Here is a 24,933-nt window from a genome sequence, read left to right as displayed (position 1 = left end):
TGGACTTAATACCCAAGGTCATGAAGAACGTCTAATCTAGACTTTCTTCCTTTTCCCCACTTAGGGCCAAACCTATGTACCATGTCAAAAAATCCTGTTTACCATACTAGCTGGCATGGCAAATCAGTTGTGCCACTGTAGTAAAACAGTTGAGCGACTGAAACCTTACTGAGCGATATTGTCTATTTCGTCAATGATAAAGTCTCTATCACTGACTAATATGAATATCGCTCGATATCGTTATTATTGCCAACTGTAAAAGTGACAAGTGGACAAAGTTACTGTATACCGTTGCGTTAAGGGAATTTGAATTTTGATTTTTGAAGGCTCTAAGAGTTTTTTGCTTTTTTTTTTTTAATTTTTTTTTTAGTTAAAAAAAAATTATATTAAAAGGAAAAGTATTTATATGACTAAAAACAAGCCAACTCAAAAAAACTAATCAGAGCCCGTGCAACACACAACTAGTTTTTTTAGTTTATAAAATCAAACCATAACTGAAACCATGTTTTTTGATTTTTATCTTTTTAAACCAAAACCAACCAATTAGTGAATGGTTGGATTCGATTTTCCTCTAACCGGTTTGGTTTGGTTCGGTTCTGTTTAGCAGATAACGGTTAGAGAGATCCTCCCCCAACCTTCTTGTGATAATTTAGTAATTTTATGAGAAACAAGAGGCATTTGCAAATCCCAGCCCTATCCATTTCGTTCGATAAATAGTCACAGAAATATCATTTCCCTCCTCCTCTCTCCCTTGCTCCTTCCCCTCCTCCATATCAAAACCTTATCAGGAGCATCTACACTGTTTGAGTCATGGCTTCATCTTCTTTAGTCCTCCCATCAATCTCTATCAAAACCCTAGTTTTATCCAAAACGGGAAGAAACACTTGTTTGTCTTTACCATCTTCAACTCTTTGTCTTTCTTCTTCTCTCAAAACCAAACCCATTTCGATTTCTTCTTCATTTCCATCTAATAAAGGGTGTTCATCTTCTCGTTTTGTCACAAGGGTTGCTGCTGAATTTGACCAAGCTTCTTCTGGTCGAGATGAAACTAATTTCTCTCCTGATTTGAAGATTTTTGTGGGTAATCTTCCTTTTAGTGTAGAAAGTGCTGATCTTGCTGAATTGTTCGAACAAGCTGGTACTGTTGAGATGGTTGAGGTGGGTTTGTGTTATCTCTCAATCTTTAATAAAAATCAAAACTTTATATAATCGGTATATCATTTTTATTCAGGGTGGTTTAGGGTTTATGGCAGCTTATCCAAATTTGGTTGGTTTTAGGGTTTACCAACTGGCGTGGTAGTAAAATTTTGCTTATTTTTTACCGAAGACTTGTAAAAACTGAATTTGTTTGACCTTGTTCAGGTGATATATGATAAAATTAGTGGAAGAAGCAGAGGATTTGGGTTTGTGACTATGTCATCCACCGATGAAGTTAAGGCTGCAGTGGAGCAATTCAATGGCTATGTAAGTTTTCTTGATGCCCAGTTCCAGTTCATTTTATCAGTTTATGGTGTTACCTTTTGTTGAGTGAAAAGATTTACTTTTGGATAAGTTACTGGATTTGCAGAAGGTGTTTTAAACATTGTTTGATGTATTTCATTGAGGTCCCTGAACATCTGAATTGTAACTGTAAGTCCTATCCTGGACTCTAGACTCATGGGAAATTGAGTCGTTATGACATTGGCTAAACCAAGTTAGTAGAGGTGGTTGGATTCTATGCCACTCGAAGTGGAAGTCTTGTATATTCAAGTATTGTTATTATGAAAAATTTGAACAATGAGAAGAAGTATTTTGAAAGCTTAGTTCCACTTAACAGTGGCACTTTTGCAAGAAGAGGATGAATAGCATTATGGACAGTTTTGGCCCTTTCAAGATTTTGAAAATTCGTATATTTCTCGACTGTCTTTGAAGTTCCAAGCTGTTTATAAGAGACTCTCAATGTGAGTCTTGTTTCAATTTTTATTTATCCGGTGAACTATGGTATCTGTCACAGGAAATCGATGGGAGGCAATTGAGGGTGAACTCTGGTCCTCCTCCACCAAAGGATGATTATTCCTCGAGGCCACCCCGAATTGGTGGTGGTGGTGGTGGCGGTGGTGGCGGTTTCGATTCTTCCAACAGGTGTTATGTTGGCAACCTTTCATGGGGTGTCGATGATTTAGCACTTGAAACCTTGTTCAATGAGCAAGGAAAAGTTTTGGAAGCCAAAGTGGTTTATGATAGGGAGACTGGTAGATCAAGGGGTTTTGGATTTGTCACTTACGGCTCTGCTGAAGAGGTCCAGAGTGCAATTGATTCTCTAGATGGCGCTGTAAGTACACGAGCACCTTGATTTTCCATTATAGTTAAGATATACTGTGTCGGAGTGTTTCATTTTAACCGGATGGTGCTTATTGTTTAGGGATCTGGTGTTTATTTTGTTTGTTTTTCTCAAATTGTTTTGCCGTGGACATGATGCAGGATTTGAATGGTAGATCAATCCGAGTGAGCGTGGCAGAAGCAAGGCAAAGGCGCCAATTTTGAGTGTTGCAGCTTAGTCTTAAATTTGTAGGTTTTACAGTAATATTTACTCTATTTGTTCTGCACTTAGATTTTTACTCTTGTTACTTGGCACTACTTGTGAGTGATCTCTAAGGTTTATGAATCCCAACCGACTAATTGTGCTCAAAACAGATACTCGAGAGTCGCTGGTGCTATGTGAATCTGCTTTACGACGAGACGTAGTATAAGGCTTCCTCTGATCACTGTTTTTAAGTATACCTATGAACTGTGAACAAACTAATATATCTTGAAAGGGTAACATGAACTGCATGTTTATAATTTTTTTTTTTTTAAACAAACAACCATATATTAAACAGAAATATTTCTTACATCATGACTTATGTAAGGAATTAACATTGTTGGTGGGAGTAACCACCATTCCCCACATAAATTGTACTTGCGAGCTGCCTTAGCTATTGCATCCGCAGCCTTATTACAAGCTTTGTACACAAAGGTACAAGACCACACAGGATTAATGTTACATATATCTACACATTTTCTCAGTAAAGGCAAACTCTGCCAGTGACAAAGAGTAGCTTGCTGCTGTAAGAAAGAACAGATTGCAAGATTGTCAGTCTCAAACACAACATGAGACCAACCATTTGTTGTTGCCAGTTGCATAGCCTCCAACATAGCCCAGACTTCTGCTTTTTGGACATTGCTAGCTCTCCTTAATGCTCCCCTTCCCATGACATATGCTCCTGCAGAGTTCCGAATTATAATTCCAATACCAGCCAATAGGGAACTAGAATTGTAAGAAGCATCAACATTAATTTTCAAAAATTGCAGAGGAGGAGGTTTCCAATTATGATGTAAGACATTATAACTTTGAGGATGATTATAATTAGAAGGAGGGCTGCCTAAACGATGTTGTGCAATGTATGAGTTAACTTGATAGATGGCAGAGTTATGATTTGGGTTGATGTTGCTAAAAACAGCTCTACACCTGAGTTTCCAAATGAGATGAATAATGCACATGGCTAAGTGAATAATCTGAGGAGTCTTCTGGATGTTAAAGAAGGAATCTTTTAACTGCCAAGTCTGAATCCAAGATAAGACAGTAGAGTGCTGCAAAATAGAGAGAAACTGGTGAGGGAAGTAAAACTGCCATATTGCCTTAGAGAAAGGGCAATGAAGCAACATATGATCCAGGTCTTCTATCTGATTTAAATTGCAAAACACACAGTTAGAATCAGCATTATGTATATGATTGAAGATTCTTGCTTTAACTGGAACAACATTGTGGATTACTTTCCATAGAAAAATCTGAAACTTGTAAGGAACTTTTAACGTCCAGAAAGTTAACCAAAACTGTTGAGATAATCCCATAGAGTTGTCTTTGACTAAATCCTTGTCACAAAGCAGTTTGTAGGTTGAGGCTGTTGTAAAAATACCAGAACTTGTAAAGGGCCATATTAATTTATCTTCTTGATCTAACTGGATAGGAATAGTTAATATGGAGTTCACCTGATCAAGAGTAAAAAGTTGATGAAGAAGCGGCACATTCCATTGCTCAGTATTGGTACCAATAAGCTCAGAAACCCACTGATAGTTGCAAGTATTTAGATCACTCCAATCTTGTAATGCATAACTCGAAGAAGGAATCCAGTTAGAGGTCCAAATGTTGATACTTGAACCATTACCTACTTTCCATTTAGCATTTTTCAATACAATCTCTAGTCCAATACAGATACTCTGCCATATCCAACTCGAATTAGAATTTTCAGGTGGAGGAAAAAATTTCAAGTCATTATGAAAAAAATGTTCGCCTTTCAACAATTTTGCCCACAAAGCATCTTGGTTGTGTAATAATTGCCAGGCCAGCTTTGCAAGAAATGCTAAGTTGTAATTACTTAAATTTTTAAGGCCTAATCCACCAAATCTTTTAGGTAAACATACCTTACTCCAAGAGATGAACTTTTGAGAATGAGGATTGCTGTAATTGTTCCACCAATAATTCCGCTGAATTCTGTCCATTTGTTGGATGGTAGTTTCAGGTAACTTAAAAACCTGCATCTGGTACATGCCCATGGTGCTGAGAACAGAATTCACTTGCGTAGTTCTTCCAGCTTGATTAACAATTTTACTCTGCCAACCCTGCAACTTATTATACATGTTATCAGTTATACCTTGACAGCTTTGATGTCTATATCTGTGAAGCAGAAGAGGTATACCCAAATATTTGTCTCCTAGTCCCATAACTTTCATACCAAGAATACTGGTTATACAAGACTTATGAGCATTAGAAGTATGTTTACCAAAAAACAAAGTTGATTTCTGCATATATTTATAACCTGACCTGAGGCTTGCCCAAAAATGTGAAGCAAATGTTGAAGATGTCTCATCTGAGAAGAATCAGCTTGAAAAAAAACAAACAATCATCTGCAAAAAACAGATGATTGAATGAAGGACATTGACGATTAATATTAATTCCTGAAAGATGACCAGAATCAATGTTAAGCTGCAGAAGACGAGAGAAATCTTCCATGATGAAAAGAAACAAATATGAAGACAGTGGGTCGCCTTGACGAATACCCCGAGTCGGAGAAAAAAATCGAAGAAGGACTACCATTAATCAGAATAGAGATATTTGAAGTAGAAATGCATTTCTCAATTAAAATAATCCAGTCAGAATGAAAACCCAGTTGGAGAAAAATAGAAAGCACGAATGACCATTCTACCATGTCGAAAGCTTTCGACATGTCTAACTTTAATACAACTAAAGCCTTGTTAATCTTCTTAGTTTTCATACTATGCAATATCTCATGAGCAATAATAATATTGTTATGGATATGTCTTCCAGAGACAAAAGCAGTTTGAGTAGGGGATATAAGGTCAGGGAGAAGAGGTTTAAGACGGTTAGCCAAAATTTTTGAAATAATTTTATAACTAACATTACACAGACTGATTGGTCTGTAATCAGCTGGGGTTTTCGGGTTTTGAATTTTAGAAACTAGAACTTGATAGGTATGGTTGATGGCTTTAAGCATATGTTTATGAGTGAAAAAGTGTTAAACTATGGAAATTACCTCTGAGCCGAAAATATCCCAGCATTGTTGATAAAAAGCCGCCTGAAACCCATCATTACCCGGAGAAGCCCAAGGCCTGATTTGAAACACAACATCTTTAATTTCTTGAGCATCAGGATTCTGGATAAGGCTGTTGTTCTGAATTTTTAAAACAGAAGGTGTAAAAAGCTGCAAAATCTCATTATTAGTCCGAGGTTTAGAAGAACTAGAGATACTTGCAAAATGATTCAAAAAATAGCTTCAATATCACTTCTGTTGTCATACCAAATTCCCAAAGGACCCTGAATAGCATTAATATTTGATCTTTTTTTATTATAATTGGCTAATGAATGGAAATAAGATGTGTTTCTGTCAGTCTCAATAAATTTATCACTGCTTTTTGCACGAAGAACTCCTTCTGAATTGAAAGCCATTGCTGCAAGGATGAACTTAACTGTTTAACCTGAGGATGAGAAGAAGGCAAATTATTGTCATAACAACGTTGAAGCTGATTTTGAATGCTTTGAAGATTACTTTCAATGTTTCCAAAGGACATTTTCTTCCACAATTGCAGCTGAGTTCTAGTAGATTTTAACTTACTAGAAAACTGAAAGGATGGAGACCCCGAATATTGTTGATGCCAACTTCGAGAAATAGTATCAGTACATGAATCCAGTTGAAACCAACACTTGTAGAGATTAAAAGGAGAACTTTTACTAGCAGTAGGAACCCTATGGAGAAAAATTGGGCAGTGATCCGAAGCAATAGGAATTAAGTGTTGAAGATGAGCAGTTGTATAATGATTGATCCATCGACTATTCATTAAAGCCCTATCTAGACGAGCAGAGACATGATCATCTCCACTACGATGATTTGACCAAGTAGTGTCAGCTCCTGAGAAATCTAAGTCAATGAGACCTAATTGTTGAACATAATTCCTAACATGTCTAGCATGATGAGGATGAGTGACTCTTGAACTATGGGTTTCTGAATCATGCATAGTGAAATTTAAATTCCAAAAATACCCAAAGAAGTTTATAATGGTTTTGGTGAACATGAATTCGTATAAAAGCAGATGACCATCTTTTTGCACATCTTGTGTCGTTCCCCGGGTGCGCCCACAACGTCTTTTGATCCTTTTTAGGTTTATTTTTATGCTGTAATGGTGAATGTCACTGTATACGCCTGAAATGAACTTTTGAATAACTTCTTAAGTTCCAACATGGGCTTTTTGGTGGTTTAAGCTATCTTATGTTCTGATGCATGTATCACTATAATTCACTGCCATTACTCTGCCTAAAGGGTATGGTTTGGTGAGGTCCACCTCAACTGTCTGAATTTGACCGGCTTCAACGTATAACAACTAATGGGCCCACACTTACTGATTTCGGTCATGGAAACTTCATTTCTGTTCAAAAGTCAAGATAGCATTATAATAATCACCACCGACGTATGTTTATGTTTTATATGTGCAGAGTTAGACGTGTGCATCCCGCATAGTTTAAGCTTTTCTACTTGAATCTCTAATTCTTTATTCATCTCTCTGGCACAGACCACACACCCTCATCATCTTTGATTAATCTGTGAGTTTTTGCAATGTTATTAGCTGTGTAATGTAGAACATTACATAATAGTATAGTTATTAGATCCTGTGTTTTCCTCTCAAGGAAATGACAGATACAACTAAGTAGTTGCCCTCATGTAAGCTGATGAATAAACACTAAACAGTGAGTACACAACAATACAACATGGTTTTGTGGGGACCAGTTTAAGACACTGTGTTCCTCATTGCCTCTTTAACCCAACAAGTGTTGTATTACTTGCTACATTAAAGAAACCTCCCGCGCATGAGCAGTTCTTGTCCAGCCTGTAGAACAATCTCCCACCTAATTGTATTTTCTTATTCTTAATTGTTGGGTAGCTGTGAGATACAAATGTTATGCCCGTTTTCAAGTCATATGATTATGCACTTGTTTTCATAACTGAAGCGTTGCACTAGTTAACAACACACACATCAATTGGGACTTCAAACAAATATTGAGGGAACTGATGATGGTGCGATATATATTGTGACGTGTAAAGAGAGAAAGAAATGATGGGCCGGAAGGTAATGCTTTAAGATTTTTCACGCTACTTCTGGGACCGAGATCTCGCTCCTTGTCGGATAGCTTTCAAAATTCATCTTCTTGCGTTGTTCATCTCTTCTCCATACACTACAGAGTCGGATATCAAAACAAATATCAACAAGAATTATTATAGACAGTTAAAGATCAGCTTTTGCAGTTGGCAGACACGGAAATTAGAATTGCGTTTCAATGTGAAATTCATCACCACAAGTTATAAATTTGTTTAGGCACACTAAGCTCTAGAGACTGGGCAGAGTCGGTAAAGATTCTTGGTAGAAACTTTAACATAGTATTTGGAAGTGTTGATGACTCTATACAAGCTACACTAGAATCTTAGCATCACCCACCACCAAGAGATTTCCGTTACTTGAACTATCCCTGTGGTCCGCAGACCTCTCCATTTAGCTTGTAGCTCTGCTTCTTTGGCTGAGCTTACATAGACACAGCCTTACCTGTATCTCTTAAAGATCATTCCTGTACTTGGCAATGTCCCATTGTTGTAATTAGGAAATCTTGGTTGGTTCAGTTCCAGTATAACAGTGTTAGCCAAGGTAACATGGGTAAGTCACAGAGGCAATCTTTACGCTCCAACATTAAATATTTTGGGTTTCTTTGTTATGTTTCGAGGAGGTTCGATTGCACGGTTCAAAGTAGGGGTGAGCATAAAAACCGGAACCGCGGATTTAACCCGTATCCGTCCGCAAAATTGCGGATTTCACCCAAACCGCAAGATGTATGGGCCGGACACGGGTGGAATTCTCAAATCGCATGCGGTGCGGATGCGGATGCGGTTGCGGTTGTTATTTGAAAACCGCGGATTACCGCAACCGTAGAAAGAAGCAAAGTTTTCTTACCTGAGTATGAACCTAGGCCCAAAGAGAAAGAAGTGAAGTTCTTTGATCACTTAGTTAACTAAATGAATTTAGGCCCAAAGAAAAAGAAGTAAAGTCCTTAAAACACTAACCGAATTTAGGCCCAACAAATAGAATCAAAACTAAGTTAACTAACTGAATACAATCAAAACTAAGTTAAGACACTAACTGAATTTAGGCCCAACAAGTACAATCAAAACTAGGTCAAATCCGCGGTTAATCCGCAACCGGCCCGTACAATCCGCGGATCCGCAAAGGTTAAATCCGCGGGTGATTGGGCCGGTCACGATTCAATTTTACAAATCCGCAACTTTGACGGTTCGGTTACGGGTGACTCCTAATCCGCAACCGTCCGTCCGTTACACACCCCTAGTTCAGAGAAATGCTTAATTTTTTTTTTCCAATGTCTCTATTGCCAAGTGGGCTCGTTGCGAAATTTGGTTATTTCTTTTTTTGCTCGATTGAAATTCAGTTCTTTCTTTGTATGTTTATAAGTAGAATATCCAATACGGACTGACGTGGTGGGGTGAGCAAGCATGACAAAGTGACTTGCTCGAGAATACGAAGGAAGATATTATGAATCAGAGAAGTAAAAATGGCATGAGGTACGTGTCGGTACTCCATTGATCATGACAAGCTAACGTAGTCAACTCATCAAGGTAGTATAGTACATTAATTAGTTAATATAGTTTGCTTATTTTGGTGATCCCTTTGCAGTTTTCAATCTCTCTCTCTCTAACTTTGATGAATCTGGATTGGAAGATCCATATGTCTGTCCTCTTCTCTGCCTACACTTCAGGGGAAAAAATGTGACTACTGATAAACTAATCCATATGAAATTAAAATAGTGCATAGTTTAATTCAGATATTCCGAATTTTTTGAATAATTTTATATATAAAATTCATTGACAGTTGGGAAAAGAAATTAATTATTAGTTGCAAGAACTAAGAACTAAGAAACAAGAAGAATCCCAGAGGAGAAGAAGTAGAACTAAGTGAAAGTTTTGTAGTTTCTTTTTGTTGTTTTTTGTCATTTAAATTATGTACTTCTTGCCACTTCTGTAAGCAAATGTAATACCTTTTACGGCTTGGAAGATGAATCAGTGAATTTAACCACTTTACCAGACTTCATTTCTAGTGCTTTCTCCAAGTATTTTGTCTGAAAATCCAAATCTCACATCTTCTCAATCTGGGTATGAATTGTGAAATTTGCAGTCAAATATGAACGTGATGGGCAGAATTAAGAAATTCAAGTAAGTTACTGTTCAAATTCTTAGATATCCTTGTGCATTGCATTTGTGTTTTAGTGTCAGTATAAAGATAGAGAAGCTGTTTTTGGTTTCAATTTCATGATTGACTTTCTGGTTCAGATTTGAGAATATAATCAGTCCACATTGAAATCTGAACGTGGCTATAACTGTTATTGAGTGAAAGATGAAATATGAAGATCCAGAAAAATAATAAAAATAAAAATATTTTTTTCACTGCCCTTGTAGAATACTTGTTGACCCAAAGTTATTTTTTTCTTTTTTGCTTTTGAAGTTTGATAGTTGTTAGTTTGCTCACAGGAATCTTGATGAAAGCAGTTACTGAAGGTGTTCACATTTCTTTTGCATCGATTGCCTAACATTTAAGAAGTTCTTTGGCTTTTGTCAGAAGATAGAGGAGTCCGGGCGCTAAATAATTCACGGTCGAAACTTCTTCAACTTTCTATGGAATACACTAAATCAAGATCAGTGAGGTTATTCATTTCACTCTCTCAGTGAAGTTAGTTCAGATATTGGTTTGCCTTGTTTTGCTTTTTGTTCTTGACATAATAATTGAATCCAAGCTGACATGTATTGGTTGCTTCGGAATAAATGTTTTAGATTTCAGGATGATGCTGAAGTTTCCAAGTACACAGCAAGTAAAGTAGACAATTTGGTTAAGCTGACTTACAAGATAGATGGAACACAGTTCCCTGATTCAAGCCCGAGGATGTCCGACGCTGACGGGTCGGACAGGATAAGCAAATCGTTAAAATCTAAAGTGCTATCAAGAGTATTTTCTGAAGACTACGAAAGAGCCAATAAGAAAATATTGGATCCCCGCGGATCATTAATTCATCGATGGAACAAAATGTTCTTAATAGCGTGTTTAGTTTCTCTTTTTGTGGATCCATTATTTTTTTTCATACCAGGTGCTAAAGATGACATGTGTATTGAAGTTGGATTAGGTCTTGAAATATTCCTCACTGTTGTAAGGTCATTAGCGGATGTGTTTTACATAGTTCAGATATATGTACGGTTTCAAACAGCTTATGTTGCTCCATCCTCTCGTGTATTTGGTAGAGGCGAGCTCGTAATAGATTCTAAAAAGATTGCCGCTAAGTACCTAGCGAAGGATTTCTGGATTGACCTTGTAGCAGCATTACCGCTTCCACAGGTATGAGACTAACTGAAAATTTTCCTCATGTAGGAGTACCTCTCGGTTTATAAATATTCAGATGTGCACAATTTCAGTCAACACAGCAGTCAATCAAGTGTTTCAAACTGTTGTACTGTTTGTGTTTTTTCATGTTTTATTCGCAAGTCTTTCATCATATTATGATAGATATCCTGACCCTTTCCGTATGTTGTAGGTGTTAATTTGGTGTGCATTCACTAATCCAGGGAGTTCAACAGTGACAAATACGAAAAACATTCTTCGGTTCAGCATAATTTTCCAGTATCTACCCCGGCTATTTCTCATTTTCCCACTCTCACAACAGATTGTAAAAGCCACCGGTGTTGTGACAGAGACTGCATGGGCGGGAGCTGCTTATAACCTAATGCTGTATATGCTGGCAAGCCATGTAAGTTTTGTTGTTTTTTAAAGTTCAGCTTCTACTTATGAGAGTCTCGGTGGAAAATCAAAAAGGGTGAAAGAAGAACAATTTACCTTAACTCTGATTATTATGCATAAGAAATTCATGCCCTTTAGGGGTTTTGGGTGTTCCAATGGCCTGAATGACCAAATCAGCATGGATTAACACTACAAGTTCTTTTGAACCTGGATGGTTTAATTATTGGTTTTTGGTTAAGCTGAAAATGGATTTTCAACTCATCCATTTCCATGTTTAAAGGTTGTAGGAGCTTGCTGGTACCTCTTAGCGATTGAACGACAAGAATCATGTTGGAGAACTGTCTGCCAAGTCCAGAGGGCAACTTGTCGAAGTGGATTTTTTGATTGTCGTAACATGAATAAGCCAAATAGGGTTGATTGGTTTACATCGAGCAACATCACTTCACTGTGTACTACTGTCAATGACTACTTTAAGTTTGGAATATATGGGGACGCATTAGACTTCGATGTGACATCTGCGTCATTCTTTAACAAGTACTTTTACTGTCTTTGGTGGGGTTTGAGGAACCTGAGGTAAACATATTTCTGAGCTTACCTTCACTAATTAACATTCTAATAATTCTTCTAAAATTCATGCAACTATGTGTCAATCAACTTGTTTAGCTCTTTAGGGCAAAATCTTTCGACAAGCACTTACGTTGGAGAAATAAGTTTTGCCATCGTTATTGCGATTGTTGGTCTGGTGCTTTTCGCTTTGCTTATCGGAAATATGCAAGTAAGTCTAGTCATACAAGAATACATATTTCTCAATGCATTAATGTACCCTTAGAAGTGTGTGCTCCGTTCTAGCTGACACTAGCCTCAGCTGAGTTGGAATTCTTCCTTCTAAGGGTCACCCTTTCTATTTACTGAAACTAGATGTACTCGCTTCATTTAAAGTCCACCACTATATATGATAGCCTAGTTTGAAGTTTCGGGTTGCATGATTCTTCTCTCATGTATATTAATGATCTGCTTTTCTTGATTACAACAGACTTACCTCCAATCAACAACTGTGCGATTAGAAGAGTGGAGAATCAAGAGAACAGACACTGAACAATGGATGAGGCACAGGCAGTTACCTCAGGAATTACGACAATGTGTTAGAAGGTATGATCAATATAAGTGGCTGGCAACTAGAGGAGTTGATGAAGAAACTCTTCTCAAAGGTCTCCCAATGGATCTTCGTCGAGACATTAAAAGACACTTGTGTCTTGACCTAGTTCGACGAGTAAGTTGAATATTTCTTTCTTTTGCAACTTTCATTTTATATTTGAAAGACTTCACCTTCAACTCATTTAGTAACTGATATTTTTACACTAATATGTTTACCATTTCTTAATTGGTGAGCTGAATAACAGGTACCTCTCTTTGATCAGATGGATGAAAGAATGTTAGACGCAATATGTGAAAGACTAAAACCTGCACTTTGTACCCAAGGTACATGCGTAGTACGCGAAGGAGATCCAGTTAATGAAATGTTATTTATCATCAGAGGTCACCTTGATTCCAACACAACAAATGGAGGTAGAACTGGTTTCTTCAACTCATGCAGAATTGGCCCTGGTGACTTCTGTGGAGAAGAGCTATTAACATGGGCGCTTGATCCACATCCGAGTTGTATCCTCCCGTCATCAACTCGAACAGTTAAGGCAATTTCCGAAGTAGAAGCATTTGCTCTCATAGCAGATGATCTAAAATTTGTAGCTTCTCAATTCCGTAGACTTCACAGTAAACAACTGCGGCATAAGTTCCGGTTCTACTCACATCAATGGCGAACTTGGGGAGCATGTTTTATACAAGCAGCGTGGCGTAGGTTTAAAAAACGGAATTTAGCAGCTCAACTAAGGGCTAGGGAGAGTTGGAGTGAACCGTCGCCATTGGCACCAATAGATTTGTCATGTTTGCCCCCACCAGGGTCAGGTTTAGCCGTTTATGCCGCACGATTAGCAGCAAGCACTAGAAGAGGTGCAAAGTTATCATATGGATCAGATTCTCCTGATTCTCCTAAAGTTAGCTCTTTGCAGAAACCTTCTGAACCAGATTTTGCCGTTGAAGATTGAGAAAAAACTCGAAGGAAATTTTACAGGGTAAACTTGGTTGCTAACTTGGGAACTAATAATGCATTGCTGAATGTACATGAATTGGGTGAGTTTCATACTTTGTTGTTTTACATGTATACTTCTTCTTCTATAGTAGTTATTAACAAAGGATTAATTCGTTACAAAATACATTAAACAAGAAAAGAAAATCTTTTCTATTTTGTTGAAGGTTTGGGTGGATATATGAATAATGTACCGAAGTTGAAACTAATAATAACTAGAACCAATAATAAATTTCCTTTTCTGTTATCTGATTCGTTTTGCTACTTTGGAGTTTGCTGCACAAAGTTTACAAATGGAATTTTTTTTTGCTTCCGAGTTGAGAGTACACTTCCAATTTAAGGGCGCAAGATGCCCCTGCTGCCGGCTCTCTGTTTTGCCGAATACCCGTTAAGGCTGTCTTGTGAAACCTCTAGGTGACAAGAACACAATATATCACTATAGGCGCCTCTCCTATTTTTAGAGTTGAAATGGGTAAATGCTCTGCCTGTATGGTTGATGCCTCGTAATGTGGCGGGAGAATGAGATCTTGTATTACAAAACTGATGAAATTTGTTGCATCACATAACATAAAATTGAGCAAGGAAATCAGTTTTCCAGCATGCAATTTTCCACACAGGAGATTTTTAGGATGTAAGACCGAAATGAGTGGTAAAGATTTGGTGTTACTCGCCAAAAGAATATCGGAACGGTCAGTTAAAGGAGAAATAGATACTGCAAGAAAGATATTTGACGAAATGCCCCATCGAGATTGTATTACTTGGAACGTTATGCTTAAGAGTTACATTGAGAATCATAGGATTAGTGATGCGCAAGATATGTTTGAAAGGATGCATGAGAAGAACACTGTATCATGGAATTCAATGATCATGGCTTATGCCCGAGAAAGAAAGATGCATATCGCGCTGAAGCTGTTTTCTATCATGCCTGATAAGGATGTTACCAGCTGGACTACAATCATTTCAGGGCTTTCTCGAGACAGACAAATAACAGATGCGTGGCGGTTGTTTAAGCTAATGCCTGAACCTAACTCTATTTCATGGTCTGCGATTATATCAGGATTTCAACAAAATGGGTTGGCTTCTAAAACCTTGATTCTTTTTAGACAAATGTTATCAGTGGGTATTCGACCAACTCCCCATTCATTTACTAGCGTTTTTACTGCTTCCGCAGATGTAGCTGCACACTCAATTGGCCAGCAATTGTATTCTCAATGCATTAAGGCGGGGTTTGAGGGTAACACTTGTGTAGGAAACTCGGCCATTTCTATGTTTGTGAAATCTGGGAATTTGGATTTTGCAAGGGGAATATCTGAAGGTTTGCCTCAGCCGGACATTATCACCTGGAATTCTATGATTGTGGGTTATGGGCAAAATGGGTATGCTGTGGAATCAATTTTGGTTTTCCATCAAATGCAAAAAACTCACTTTTTACCTGACAGCATTAGTTTCTTGGGTGTACTTCAAGGGTGCAGCCACCGTGGACTTGTGGAAGAAGCAATTCAATACTTTAAAAATATGAAAATGGATTATGGTATTTCCCCTGGACCTGAGCACTACGCTTGCATTGTGGATGTCCTCTCACGTGCAGGATTCGTCAAAGAAGCATTGATGATAGTAATGAAAATGCCATTTGAACCAGTGGCCATCTTTTGGAGAACATTGCTGAACGGGTGTAAGATTTGGGGAGACTTGAAATTGGGCATGTTTGCAGCTGCTCGAGTATTAGACCTTGAACCCCATAGTTCAAGTGCTTGTTTGATGGCCATTGAGATTTATTCATCTGTTGGACGATCCGCGGATGCCTTAGATATGAGGAGGAGAATGAATCAAAGAGAAGCAAAGAAGGAGATTAGTTACAGTTGGGTTGACATAAATGGTAAGGTACCTTTGTTTACCACAAGGGATGAAACTCATGCTGAATCAGAAAATATTTACAATACACTTGAGCTGTTATACTATGATATGCAGTAGAGTCTGAACATATTAAGCTACCTTATACAGATTATGTTGTCTAAATTTGTGAAGTTGATATTCAGAACCTCCAGTAGCTAGTTAACGTATCATATGAGAGATAACCCTTTTGCATATTCTGTTTATTCAATAGCGTCAGACTTCATTTAGGCCAATGTATTTGTTTCGGTCACTGATTTTGGCAGATTGATGTGTCTTACTTAATTGCCCATTTCAGATTTAGAACCTCGAGTACTAGTTAATGATAAACCTTTTGCTTATTCTGTTCTTTCAATAGTGTCACACTTTATTTAGGCCAAAGTATTGGTTTCGTTCTCCGATTTAGGCAGATTAATGTGTCTTAATTGTCCATTTCCCTTCTGTACTTCTTAGGTTTTGGTACTCACACTCGAGTCTTTGAATCTTAGTATAAGAATTTATTCTTGAATCTGTTGTTATTTTTCTAGCTGTTGGTACCAAAATCAGAGGCAGTGGATTTGGGCCTCATCATACAAGTTCCAAGTTAGTGTGGTGAGCTTAATCCCTAGAATTGGGATCAGTGTTGGTGTGCCCTGGGGTTTTGAGTTGTTTGTCCCCTATGGTCCCCTCAATTTTGGGAGACTCTGCTGTGATTCAGATGCTTACAGCTATTTGTGATGGATACCTATTATTTAAATAAGATGTTCATGGATTGCCTTACTGGTCTGGTATATCCCACAAAGCACAAACCTTATACCGACTGACATTGTATGGTCCTCGAGGACTTTGACAGTTCAATTTCTGAGGGACATCATGGTGTCACTCTCTTATCCAGTTTAGGTTGTTATAGCCATCATTTTTGGTTCAACTATTAAAAGAAGTATCCCTTCTTTTAGGGACATTACAAATAGCACTGCTAATGCATCAAAGCAATTTGAGCATAAATACTGAAAAAAAGAAAGATAAGTATCCCCTTACTAGTTCATATCATGATGTTGGAAATGTTCTGCACTTTCACCTGAATTCAAAATGACAGGATATATCATCAGTTGCTACATTATGTGGGAGATAGAAGTATAGGACGTTAAGTTAAACACCTGGTGAGAACCCCATCTCTGAATGCCACTCATAGTTGTAGATCAATAAACAGTTTGGTCTCACAAAGTTGGATAAATGAGACACCAAATTATGTTGATTGGGTCCACATGGTGGTGGTTATGTATAAGATTTTAGTTTTACTTGTTTGGAAATGGGACCATGTAGGGAAGTTAGTGTTCAACGGCCGGATATAACGGGTGCATGAATGGTCAAGGCCTCTTTTAGAGTGTTGGGGACATGAAGATAGGCAGAATCAGCTTCCCCATTAGCTAGGAAGAAGAAAAAGAAAAGACATGCAAACGCAGCTCCGTGATTAACACAGTTGGCAATGTTGTTGGTGTGTTAACGATGTATATCGGTTCAGATATCACCATTGCAGTATCATGACGAATAACAGACAGATATTAGAAATTATCTACTCAGCAGCAATTTTACTACGTAATTATTTTCTGAGCCAGGCGCGTAACAACAAAAATGAACTCGCAGCTGAAGTGACCAACACACACCATGACAGTGAAACTGAAGTGACTCGAAAACAAAGAGAACTATCATATAGTCTCATCCATCCGTCATCCAAGTTATAAGCAAAACCCCGACAAGCTGTTCATTGCAACATGTGAGATAAAACAACTCAAATCATAACCTTTTACCCAAAATTCAAACATCTTGTTCTTCAAATTTGCTATTCACATAGCATACAAAGCTTTTTAGTGGCTTTTAGTGTTTTTCATCAATGGAATCATCTACCAACTAGATGTATGTTGCCATGTTGCTCGTATCTTTAATTTCAATTTCACTACTTTTCTTCAACTTTTAAAGGGAGAGGCCGAAAGCCAAAAACTTTATGCATGTCAGGAGTGATACGAAACGAACGTAAAGGAGAGGCAAAATGTTAAATCTCAATCAAGTAGCAAGGCTAAATAGTAACTAATTAGCAACTGTTTGGTCGGAAGTCGTCATTGATCTTCTCAGTCAATGAATGCGGCTTAAAACTTAATTTAGGAAAATGGGAGACAAGGTTATTTGGAGGAGCTAAAGTATTTTACTCATTCTTCAGATGTCATGTCCAAGGACAACGATTTGTATATGTATATACGTAAACTCGTGACCTAAGAAAAGTATCACCTATTAAACTGTCTTTTATATTAGTAAAGTTATTGGACGTGATTTGTAAGAGGAATTCGAAATTCGTCAATACGAGATTTTAAAAGATAAAAATATCGTGTTGGTAGCAAAATATCTAATAGGGGAGATTTTTTATGTAAGAGATCCTAGGTGATCTCTGTGAGTTTAGAGATTTTGAGAGACTCTCTAAATGATTTTCAAGGAATTATGGTAATTTATTGAGACAATAAAACATGTATGAATTATAGCTTACACACATGAGACAAACAATATACTACAAAATGAATATATTAATATTTCGATGAAAATGTATTAGCCCATGCATAGCTAACAAAAATTGTAACCATTTTGCCAATAAAATCAAAAGGAGACAAACAGAAGGAATTTGAATCTCTAGTAAACTTATTGGGTTTTAGAAGACAACATTTTTTTTCCATTTTTACGAATTTAATTGTAGCTTATTTGGTTATTGTTTTTAATATTTTGATATTTAATCTTTAAAGAAAAGAGAAAAACAAAGTCTCTCAAAATATCACCTACTTAGGAGAGACTTTTTCTTAGCCACTTATGGTATAAACAGAGAATTCTCAAAACCGTAAGTCATTGATTTCAAATTCCAAATCCAATAACAGAGAATCCTCGGGACTTTTAGAAAGTCAAGATCCAATAACAGAGATTGTTTGATATTTTGAAGAACTCTTTATTGACTAACAAGAGATTTTAGAAGTCTCCAAAATTCTTTCTCCACAAGTCTCAATTGACTAACCCCTGTAAATGTTTTTAAGATGGGAAGCAAAGCGCATTTATAAGAGGAATTTGCTGACGATATTTGGGTAACATGGTCTAAATGCTCGAAAATACATTCCGATGTAAAATAATAGCCGCGAGAACAAAATATTAGAGGATCGCAATTAAACCTACACGTATTGGTGTGTCAAGCGACTTGTCAATGTTAGTTGATTAAATTCATTTATTGATTAATTTTCTAGGACTAGGATTAGATTTAGGTAGTTGAGTATTAGAAATCACCGAATACTCTCAAAGATTGAAGACTGAAGAACAACAAAGGAATCTACATGCAAGAATTTCAATATGCAGACTGGCTATCCTATCTACTCAGTATCTTTATGATTCTATCTTCTGAGACAATTATGTCGTATGACTTTAGTATATATGGCGAATTACAAAACAGAAGTTTAGAGTTCAAGTTTATATTATAATAATCTCGAAACATGACCTCAAGCATTATGGCAGTTCTATGGTAATGGATAGATTGAAAATTTTGCCCAACCACATGGATGGAAAAACGTGGTTTTCCATTATAAAAAATCAAAGCAAAATGAATAAATTTGGTTTTTTTAGGATCCCACTAATAAAAACTGGACTCCCACTAATTATTCAATTAATAAAACAAATAACAAAATATAATAAAATCAAAAAATTTAATGATTAAAAAGTAAAGATGACATGTAATATAAGAATATTTGTATATAATATATAGATAGAAGTATTGGGAGGGAAAACTTCATCCGCCATCGGAAAAATTTCATCCGCGCGGTATATAAATAAACGAGCGACTCTGATGGGCCGCAATGGGCCATCCGTTTTTGCGATTTGCTCATCTCATAATGGGAGAAAAATTGACAAATCTATGGTTTGTTCATCCTACAAGAACTGCCATTAGATGTTCATAGAACTTATCGCTTTTGAGGTTTAGGACAATCCTTATTGTTCAATAAACTATATTTGTAAAAGAAGATCCTAAGAATCAAGTTGCTTTGATTTTCGCAAACTGATTTTTTAGTTCGTGAACTGCGCAAAAATTTGATGTTACTGAACTCCTAAGTGCATAAGAGTTCACGAACTGATTTTCCTAGTTGAGGAATTATGCAGTTTCATGATATTTCTAGAGCTCGTGAATTTTCTCTTATGTTCATGACCTGGTATTTTAGTTTGCGAACTAAGCACTTTCGAATATGTTCATGGACGCTCCAAATGTTCATGGACGCTCCAAACATGTTATGTTTGCGAACCAAGTTTTTTAGTTTGCAAACTGGTCAGATTTTGGGTGCTACTAAGCTTCGACATTGCTTGATGGTTCACTGATCAAATTGATTAATTCATGAGCTAAATTTTGTACATGATTCTCAATCGACAATATGCGGGTACACATTCTTCTTTATATTACAAGGAAACCTTCCTATATGCTTACATGATGTCCATTGTTTGTGTTAGAGCATAGCTCGGTTGAACCCACCAAGCATTGATATGTCAAGTTTCATTGTCATATTTTAGTGAATCAAAACTCATGTTAAGAGTCGCTTGATTATGTACTAGAGTCAACTTCATATAGGTTAGCTTGAAAGTATTAGGATATGAGACATTACAAGTATTGCGAAGTCTTGAAGATGTGAAGAAGCAAGGATCTACAACGAAATGATCATCCTTCCACTTGAGGTTAGTGATATTTGAATTGAACTGTTTCATTCCCTAACGTATCTTTCAAGTCGTTCATATTGAAAACATAATTGCGAAGCATATTTGAACTCTAGATAGACATAGTATTAAGGAATACAATACGAGGTTTATTGATGAACCATTAAACTTTGTAGATAAGACATAGCCATAATCATTTGAATGCTATTGTGAATATGTATGGGTATGAGATGAGGATTTCATCCTAGGGAACAATGTTTACATGTGTTCTAAGGAAGTAAGTTCATAAACTTGTTTGTGGACCGAAAAGGAAATTGCCAGGTGTTATTGGTTTTATTATTCATTGCATATCTTATGAACAACCAATATGTGTGATAGAGTATAACCGCTCACAACTTGTTGTGTTCTTGGCAGAACTATTCACAAAGGCCTGACTTATGTATTGGTATGACTTTTATTAGTGAAACCGATCTTAAGTAATCACCTGAGAAGGTATGATCGGGTTTGTGTTTTGTCTGACCAAATTTGGGAAAGGGAACCGATCCTAGTAAGAGGTGCAATACATCACAAAGGGGAACTGATCCTTGTATGGGGTGCAACAAGGTTTATAGCAGAAAGGGGAACCGATCCTATGGACATGTGCAACACGTTTTTAGGCAAAGGGGAACCGATCCCGTGGACATGTGCAACACATATAAGTTAGATACCATGTATATGTGGGGAACTGATAGACACATATTTGTGTCCGATTTGTCTTGATTCTATATATTTTTAGGGCTCATTTTTGTACTTATTATGGTGTATTATTTATTTGTAGGTATTTTTGGCCAAAAAACATTTTTGGAAAAAATTGGCTCGAAAAGTTGTCGGAAAGCACCCGGAGAACATTTGTTATTCAGACTCTCACTTTGGATAAGGGGTAACCTAATTACAAAGGGGAATCCCATTTCCAGGCAGTTGCTAATCGCACCTCTACTCTGGATAAGGGGAAACCATCTTCAACATTTCAAAACCAGGTTTTGGCGGGAAAATAGGTGCAGTGAAGAACAATTTTGGCAATCGTGATTTGGAGGAGTTTGAGGTCGATTAAACCTCTGATTTTCATAGGATAGACTCCTTATGGGTCTAGGAATCTGATATGGGTGTTTAAATCGATTATACTGGGTTCAATCGACGGATTTTTCTCACAACAGAAAATATAGAAAGTCACGTGTGTGACATGTTTTAGGAAATTTTAGAGAGATTAAAGCGCTGTAAACCTTCCCAAAGATTTGTATCTATCTAAGGAAGAGTTTAGAATAAAAAGGAAAGCTCAGAAACGCGTAGAAATTCTAAAACAAGAAATTGCCGCAATTTTGCCGTGAAGAGAAGGAAAGAGATTTTGGAAGATTTGGGAGAGATTTAATCGGTATTTCTGATATAAATAGATGTCTTGGGTCATATAGAAGAGGTGACGAGAGTTTCGGAACCTAAGGAGATCCAGAGAAGAAGAAATCAGAGCTTTACCAAACTCTGTTTCTGTTGCTGCTGAAGATGAAAAACGCGAAGAACATTGACGCACATGAAACAGTCGCAGAACAGTGTCGTTGTTTAACATCTGAAGAAAATTAAGCTGTGCAGGGAAGTCGTATTCTAGGGTCTTAAAATCAGCGACAAAGCAACAGTTTTCTGTAACATTTCCATTGTAACAGCTGTTTTGCAACACCAATACACTGTTGCAAACAGTCTGTGTTATTACTTTTCACTCTTTTAATCATCTTTTGAGCAACAAACACATATTTTGAGATCATGATTAATATGAGAAGCTAAACCCCATTGCTGAGGCGATAGAGGAAGCTATTTTTCCAACAAAAAGTGATATATTCTATTTTATCTTTTTATTTGCAATAATTATATGATTATTTGCCTTGAACTATTATTGAATATGATTTTTATTTGAGTGATTTTGATCTATTTTGATGGAGTATGCTTAGTTTTAAGACTTTTGATGCTTCATACTTGGTATTTATAATTATTACTTTTGAAAATCTACTTGTTGCAATATTTTAGAATCAAATTAAACAAGAAAATTGCATAAATTTAAGTATTGGTTTAATCACTTTGAACTTGGAAAATAGTGGAATCTTAGCCTCAGTGTTTCTTTTAGTATTGATATCATCTTTGATTGAGTTTTCTATAATTTTGAGTGAGTTTTCTATTTTAATATTAGAATTTAAGTCTAATTAATATCCTTCACAAGTCTGAGAATCGAACCACTTTTACCACTATCTACAAATCACATCAATTTTTGGCGCCGTTGCCGGGGACTTGTTTTTAGGGTTTTAGATTTATTTTATTATTTTATTATTATTTTTGTCCTTTTTTTTAATGTTTTTGGGTATTTATCTTGTGTCTACAGGTTCTGGATCATAAAGAAAATTGAGCCAAGGAGTTTGGTGATTTCATAAAGACTTGGAGCTAAAGATTAAAGCAAAAAGAACAGAAAAGAAGACAATTTTATTTTAGACAATTTTAGTTTAGGGTTTGTTTATTTTATTTAAAAAAAAAACTGTATTAGGGTTTATTATTTTTGTAATTTTCCTTTATTTTTTTTTTTGGACTTTTGGACTTTGGGACATTATTTTTTTTATTACCTTACGGAAGGGTACTTTAAATATAAACTGTTTGCAGAGAAGGAGGAAAATTACGATATTGTCTCTGCACCTTGGGTTCGTACACTAGACATCGGAGTCAGTAGCCCGAGTCGACTACGACCGATTCATCCCCCGTCTGGAACGGTAGGTAAGATTCTAAACACTCGTCAATCCCCTGTCAGCGAGTTACTGGACTCCTTCGTATGCATATATGTTGAGGACTGAATACGAACATTTATTTTTCTAGTAAATGGCAAGGCCTGACCATACAAGATAAGGGTTCGGATTTCATCACCGTTCTCTTCTTGCCCGCTTTAGGAACACGTAACCTACGCGAACCTAAGCCTAAAATTTTGACTAGAACGAGACTGATAGGGTAACGAGCTTAACAGGAAAGTCATTCGAAAAATATTGGTTACTCTTTTAAGCATACTTCGAAGTTCTTGACGGTTTCTGTAAGTTGAATGCGTGACTGCGCCGCCTTGTAATACTGGTGAGGCCTTGGGTATCAAAGCTCCACCGAGATTCCCTCGCCTCTATTCAAATTACGTTATTGATTCCAGAGGAGTTTGCTTAAATTGTAACGAATTCCCGTTCGAAGGATTAGAAGCTGGTCTAGAAACAATCTAAGTGGAGCCATCATGCTTTTTGTTTGCTAGAAATCAATAGGTTTGATTTGGTTGAGTCGTCCTTGATCTGTGTTTGCTTACCCTTCCAATTTAGAAAATTCTATTGTATGCCTGAACATAAAAGAGACGCACTAGGTAGATTTGGTAAAGAGAAACCTAGTAGTTCGAAGCGTCTCGATTACCTTAATCTAGAAAGTCCGGCTTTTGAAGAGTCTGTTTTTGAACGTTCTTTGACTGAGGAGAGAATCCATGTTGCTCCAATAGCGCAAGAAATGGCAACTTTGAAAGCTTTGTTGAATCCAACTAGGACTACTCGTCCTTCGTGTATTAAGTTAGCTGAAACGGAGGCACCCTATGAACTGAAACCTGGGACCTTACAGATGCTCCCAATATTTTTAGGGAAAGAAAATGAAAACCCTTATTACCATGTTAGGGATTTTGAGGAAATTTGTAGTACTCTAAGAATTAGAGGCTTAGATAATGATGCTTTGAAACTTAGGTTATTCTCATTTTCCCTGAAAGATAAGGCCAAGTCGTGGTTGTATAGTTTGGACTCCGAGTCAATTGAGACATATGAACAACTTACATCTGCCTTTTTCAATAAGTTTTTCCCTAGGCACAAAACATCGTCTATTAGGACGCAAATATGCACATTTTCACAACAAGAGGGAGAATCTTTATATAGGTATTTGGAAAGGTTCAATGATTTATTATCCCAGTGTCCTCATCATGGTTTAGAAAAGGTTAGGCTAGTTCAGATCCTTTATGAGGGTTTAGATTATTCCACAACGACCATGGTTGAGTCTCTATGCACTGGTGGATTTGAAAACCAAACTGTTGATGCGGCGATGGAATTTTTTAATGAAATCGCCGAAAAAACCCAGCAATGGGAAAATAGTAGGGCACCCCAGAAAACAATTCTTTTAAGTAGAGGAAACGTTAATAGGGTAGAAGGAGGCTATGAATCAGATGCCAAAATTGCTGCTATAGCAAAAAGGTTAGAAGCCTTAGAAGTGGGCCAGACTAGTGGTAGAGTGGAGCCTTTTTGGGAAGGCCAGAATATTGAAGAGCAGGCCAATGCTCTTTATAATAACACTAGATTTGATAACCGTCAAAAGATTGACCCATATTCAGAAACCTATAATCCTGGTTGGAGAAACCATCCGAACCTTTCTTGGTCTAAGGGCCAAAGTCAAGGTCAGTTTAGTAATTCTAATGCTCCCCCAGGTTTTGGCTATACTAAGAATCCTTCAGGACTAGCTCAGTTTCAGAATCAGTCAGATAAGAAAATCCTAAGTTTAGAGGAATCTCTCGCCTTGTTAACTCAGCAAACTGCAAAATTCCAGTTATCCGTAGAACAGAGTCTACAAGCTAGTAACAGGATAGGACAAGAAAATAGTCAGGCTATTTCCGAGTTAAAAACCCAGGTTGGTCTGATAAGTGATTCTTTGAGAGAAAAAGGTAAGTTTCCTAGTCAAACACAACCCAACCCTAGAGGAGTTCATGAATTAGGTGCAAAACCATCGAATCAATTGAATGCTGTTAGAACCCTTAGAAGTGGTAGAGTTGT

The 24,933-nt window shown here is 37.0% G+C and overlaps 3 protein-coding genes and 1 pseudogene across 6 annotated transcripts; 3 read left to right on the top strand and 1 right to left on the bottom strand.

Moving 5' to 3' along the window:
* Window positions 1-720: 720 nt before the first annotated feature.
* LOC113298625 (29 kDa ribonucleoprotein A, chloroplastic-like) lies at window positions 721-2,872 on the top strand. Of its 2 annotated transcripts, XM_026547409.1 has the most exons (5): window positions 721-1,158; window positions 1,363-1,464; window positions 1,994-2,311; window positions 2,461-2,547; window positions 2,674-2,872. In XM_026547409.1, exons 1-4 carry the CDS (start codon window positions 811-813, stop codon window positions 2,521-2,523), a joined length of 831 nt encoding a protein of 276 aa, XP_026403194.1. In that variant the 5' UTR covers window positions 721-810; the 3' UTR covers window positions 2,524-2,547; window positions 2,674-2,872. The 2 variants fall into 2 exon arrangements, with proteins under 2 accessions (XP_026403194.1, XP_026403193.1); XM_026547408.1 differs by having other exon boundaries at window positions 2,461-2,821.
* Window positions 2,873-9,538: 6,666 nt separating this feature from the next.
* Window positions 9,539-13,494, top strand: LOC113298624 (protein CNGC15b-like). Of its 3 annotated transcripts, none has more exons than XM_026547407.1 (8): window positions 9,539-9,800; window positions 10,204-10,288; window positions 10,416-10,971; window positions 11,168-11,380; window positions 11,651-11,943; window positions 12,034-12,145; window positions 12,404-12,640; window positions 12,771-13,494. In XM_026547407.1, exons 2-8 carry the CDS (start codon window positions 10,260-10,262, stop codon window positions 13,470-13,472), a joined length of 2,142 nt encoding a protein of 713 aa, XP_026403192.1. In that variant the 5' UTR covers window positions 9,539-9,800; window positions 10,204-10,259; the 3' UTR covers window positions 13,473-13,494. The 3 variants fall into 3 exon arrangements, with proteins under 3 accessions (XP_026403192.1, XP_026403191.1, XP_026403190.1); XM_026547406.1 differs by having other exon boundaries at window positions 10,116-10,288; XM_026547405.1 differs by lacking the exons at window positions 9,539-9,800; window positions 10,204-10,288 and having other exon boundaries at window positions 10,314-10,971.
* A 661-nt stretch (window positions 13,495-14,155) lies between these two features.
* Window positions 14,156-15,484, top strand: LOC113295328 (pentatricopeptide repeat-containing protein At4g02750-like). Its single transcript, XM_026543672.1, has one exon. The coding sequence runs from the start codon at window positions 14,156-14,158 to the stop codon at window positions 15,482-15,484; it is 1,329 nt and encodes a 442-aa protein (XP_026399457.1).
* An 8,515-nt stretch (window positions 15,485-23,999) lies between these two features.
* LOC113300763 lies at window positions 24,000-24,099 on the bottom strand (annotated as a pseudogene).
* Between the last annotated feature and the right edge of the window lie 834 nt (window positions 24,100-24,933).

Source organism: Papaver somniferum, chromosome 7, assembly GCF_003573695.1.
Source record: "Papaver somniferum cultivar HN1 chromosome 7, ASM357369v1, whole genome shotgun sequence".
Taxonomy (NCBI): domain Eukaryota; kingdom Viridiplantae; phylum Streptophyta; class Magnoliopsida; order Ranunculales; family Papaveraceae; genus Papaver; species Papaver somniferum.
The sequence above is the reverse complement of the archived record's forward strand: the minus strand, read 5'-3'. Positions and strand labels throughout refer to the sequence as shown.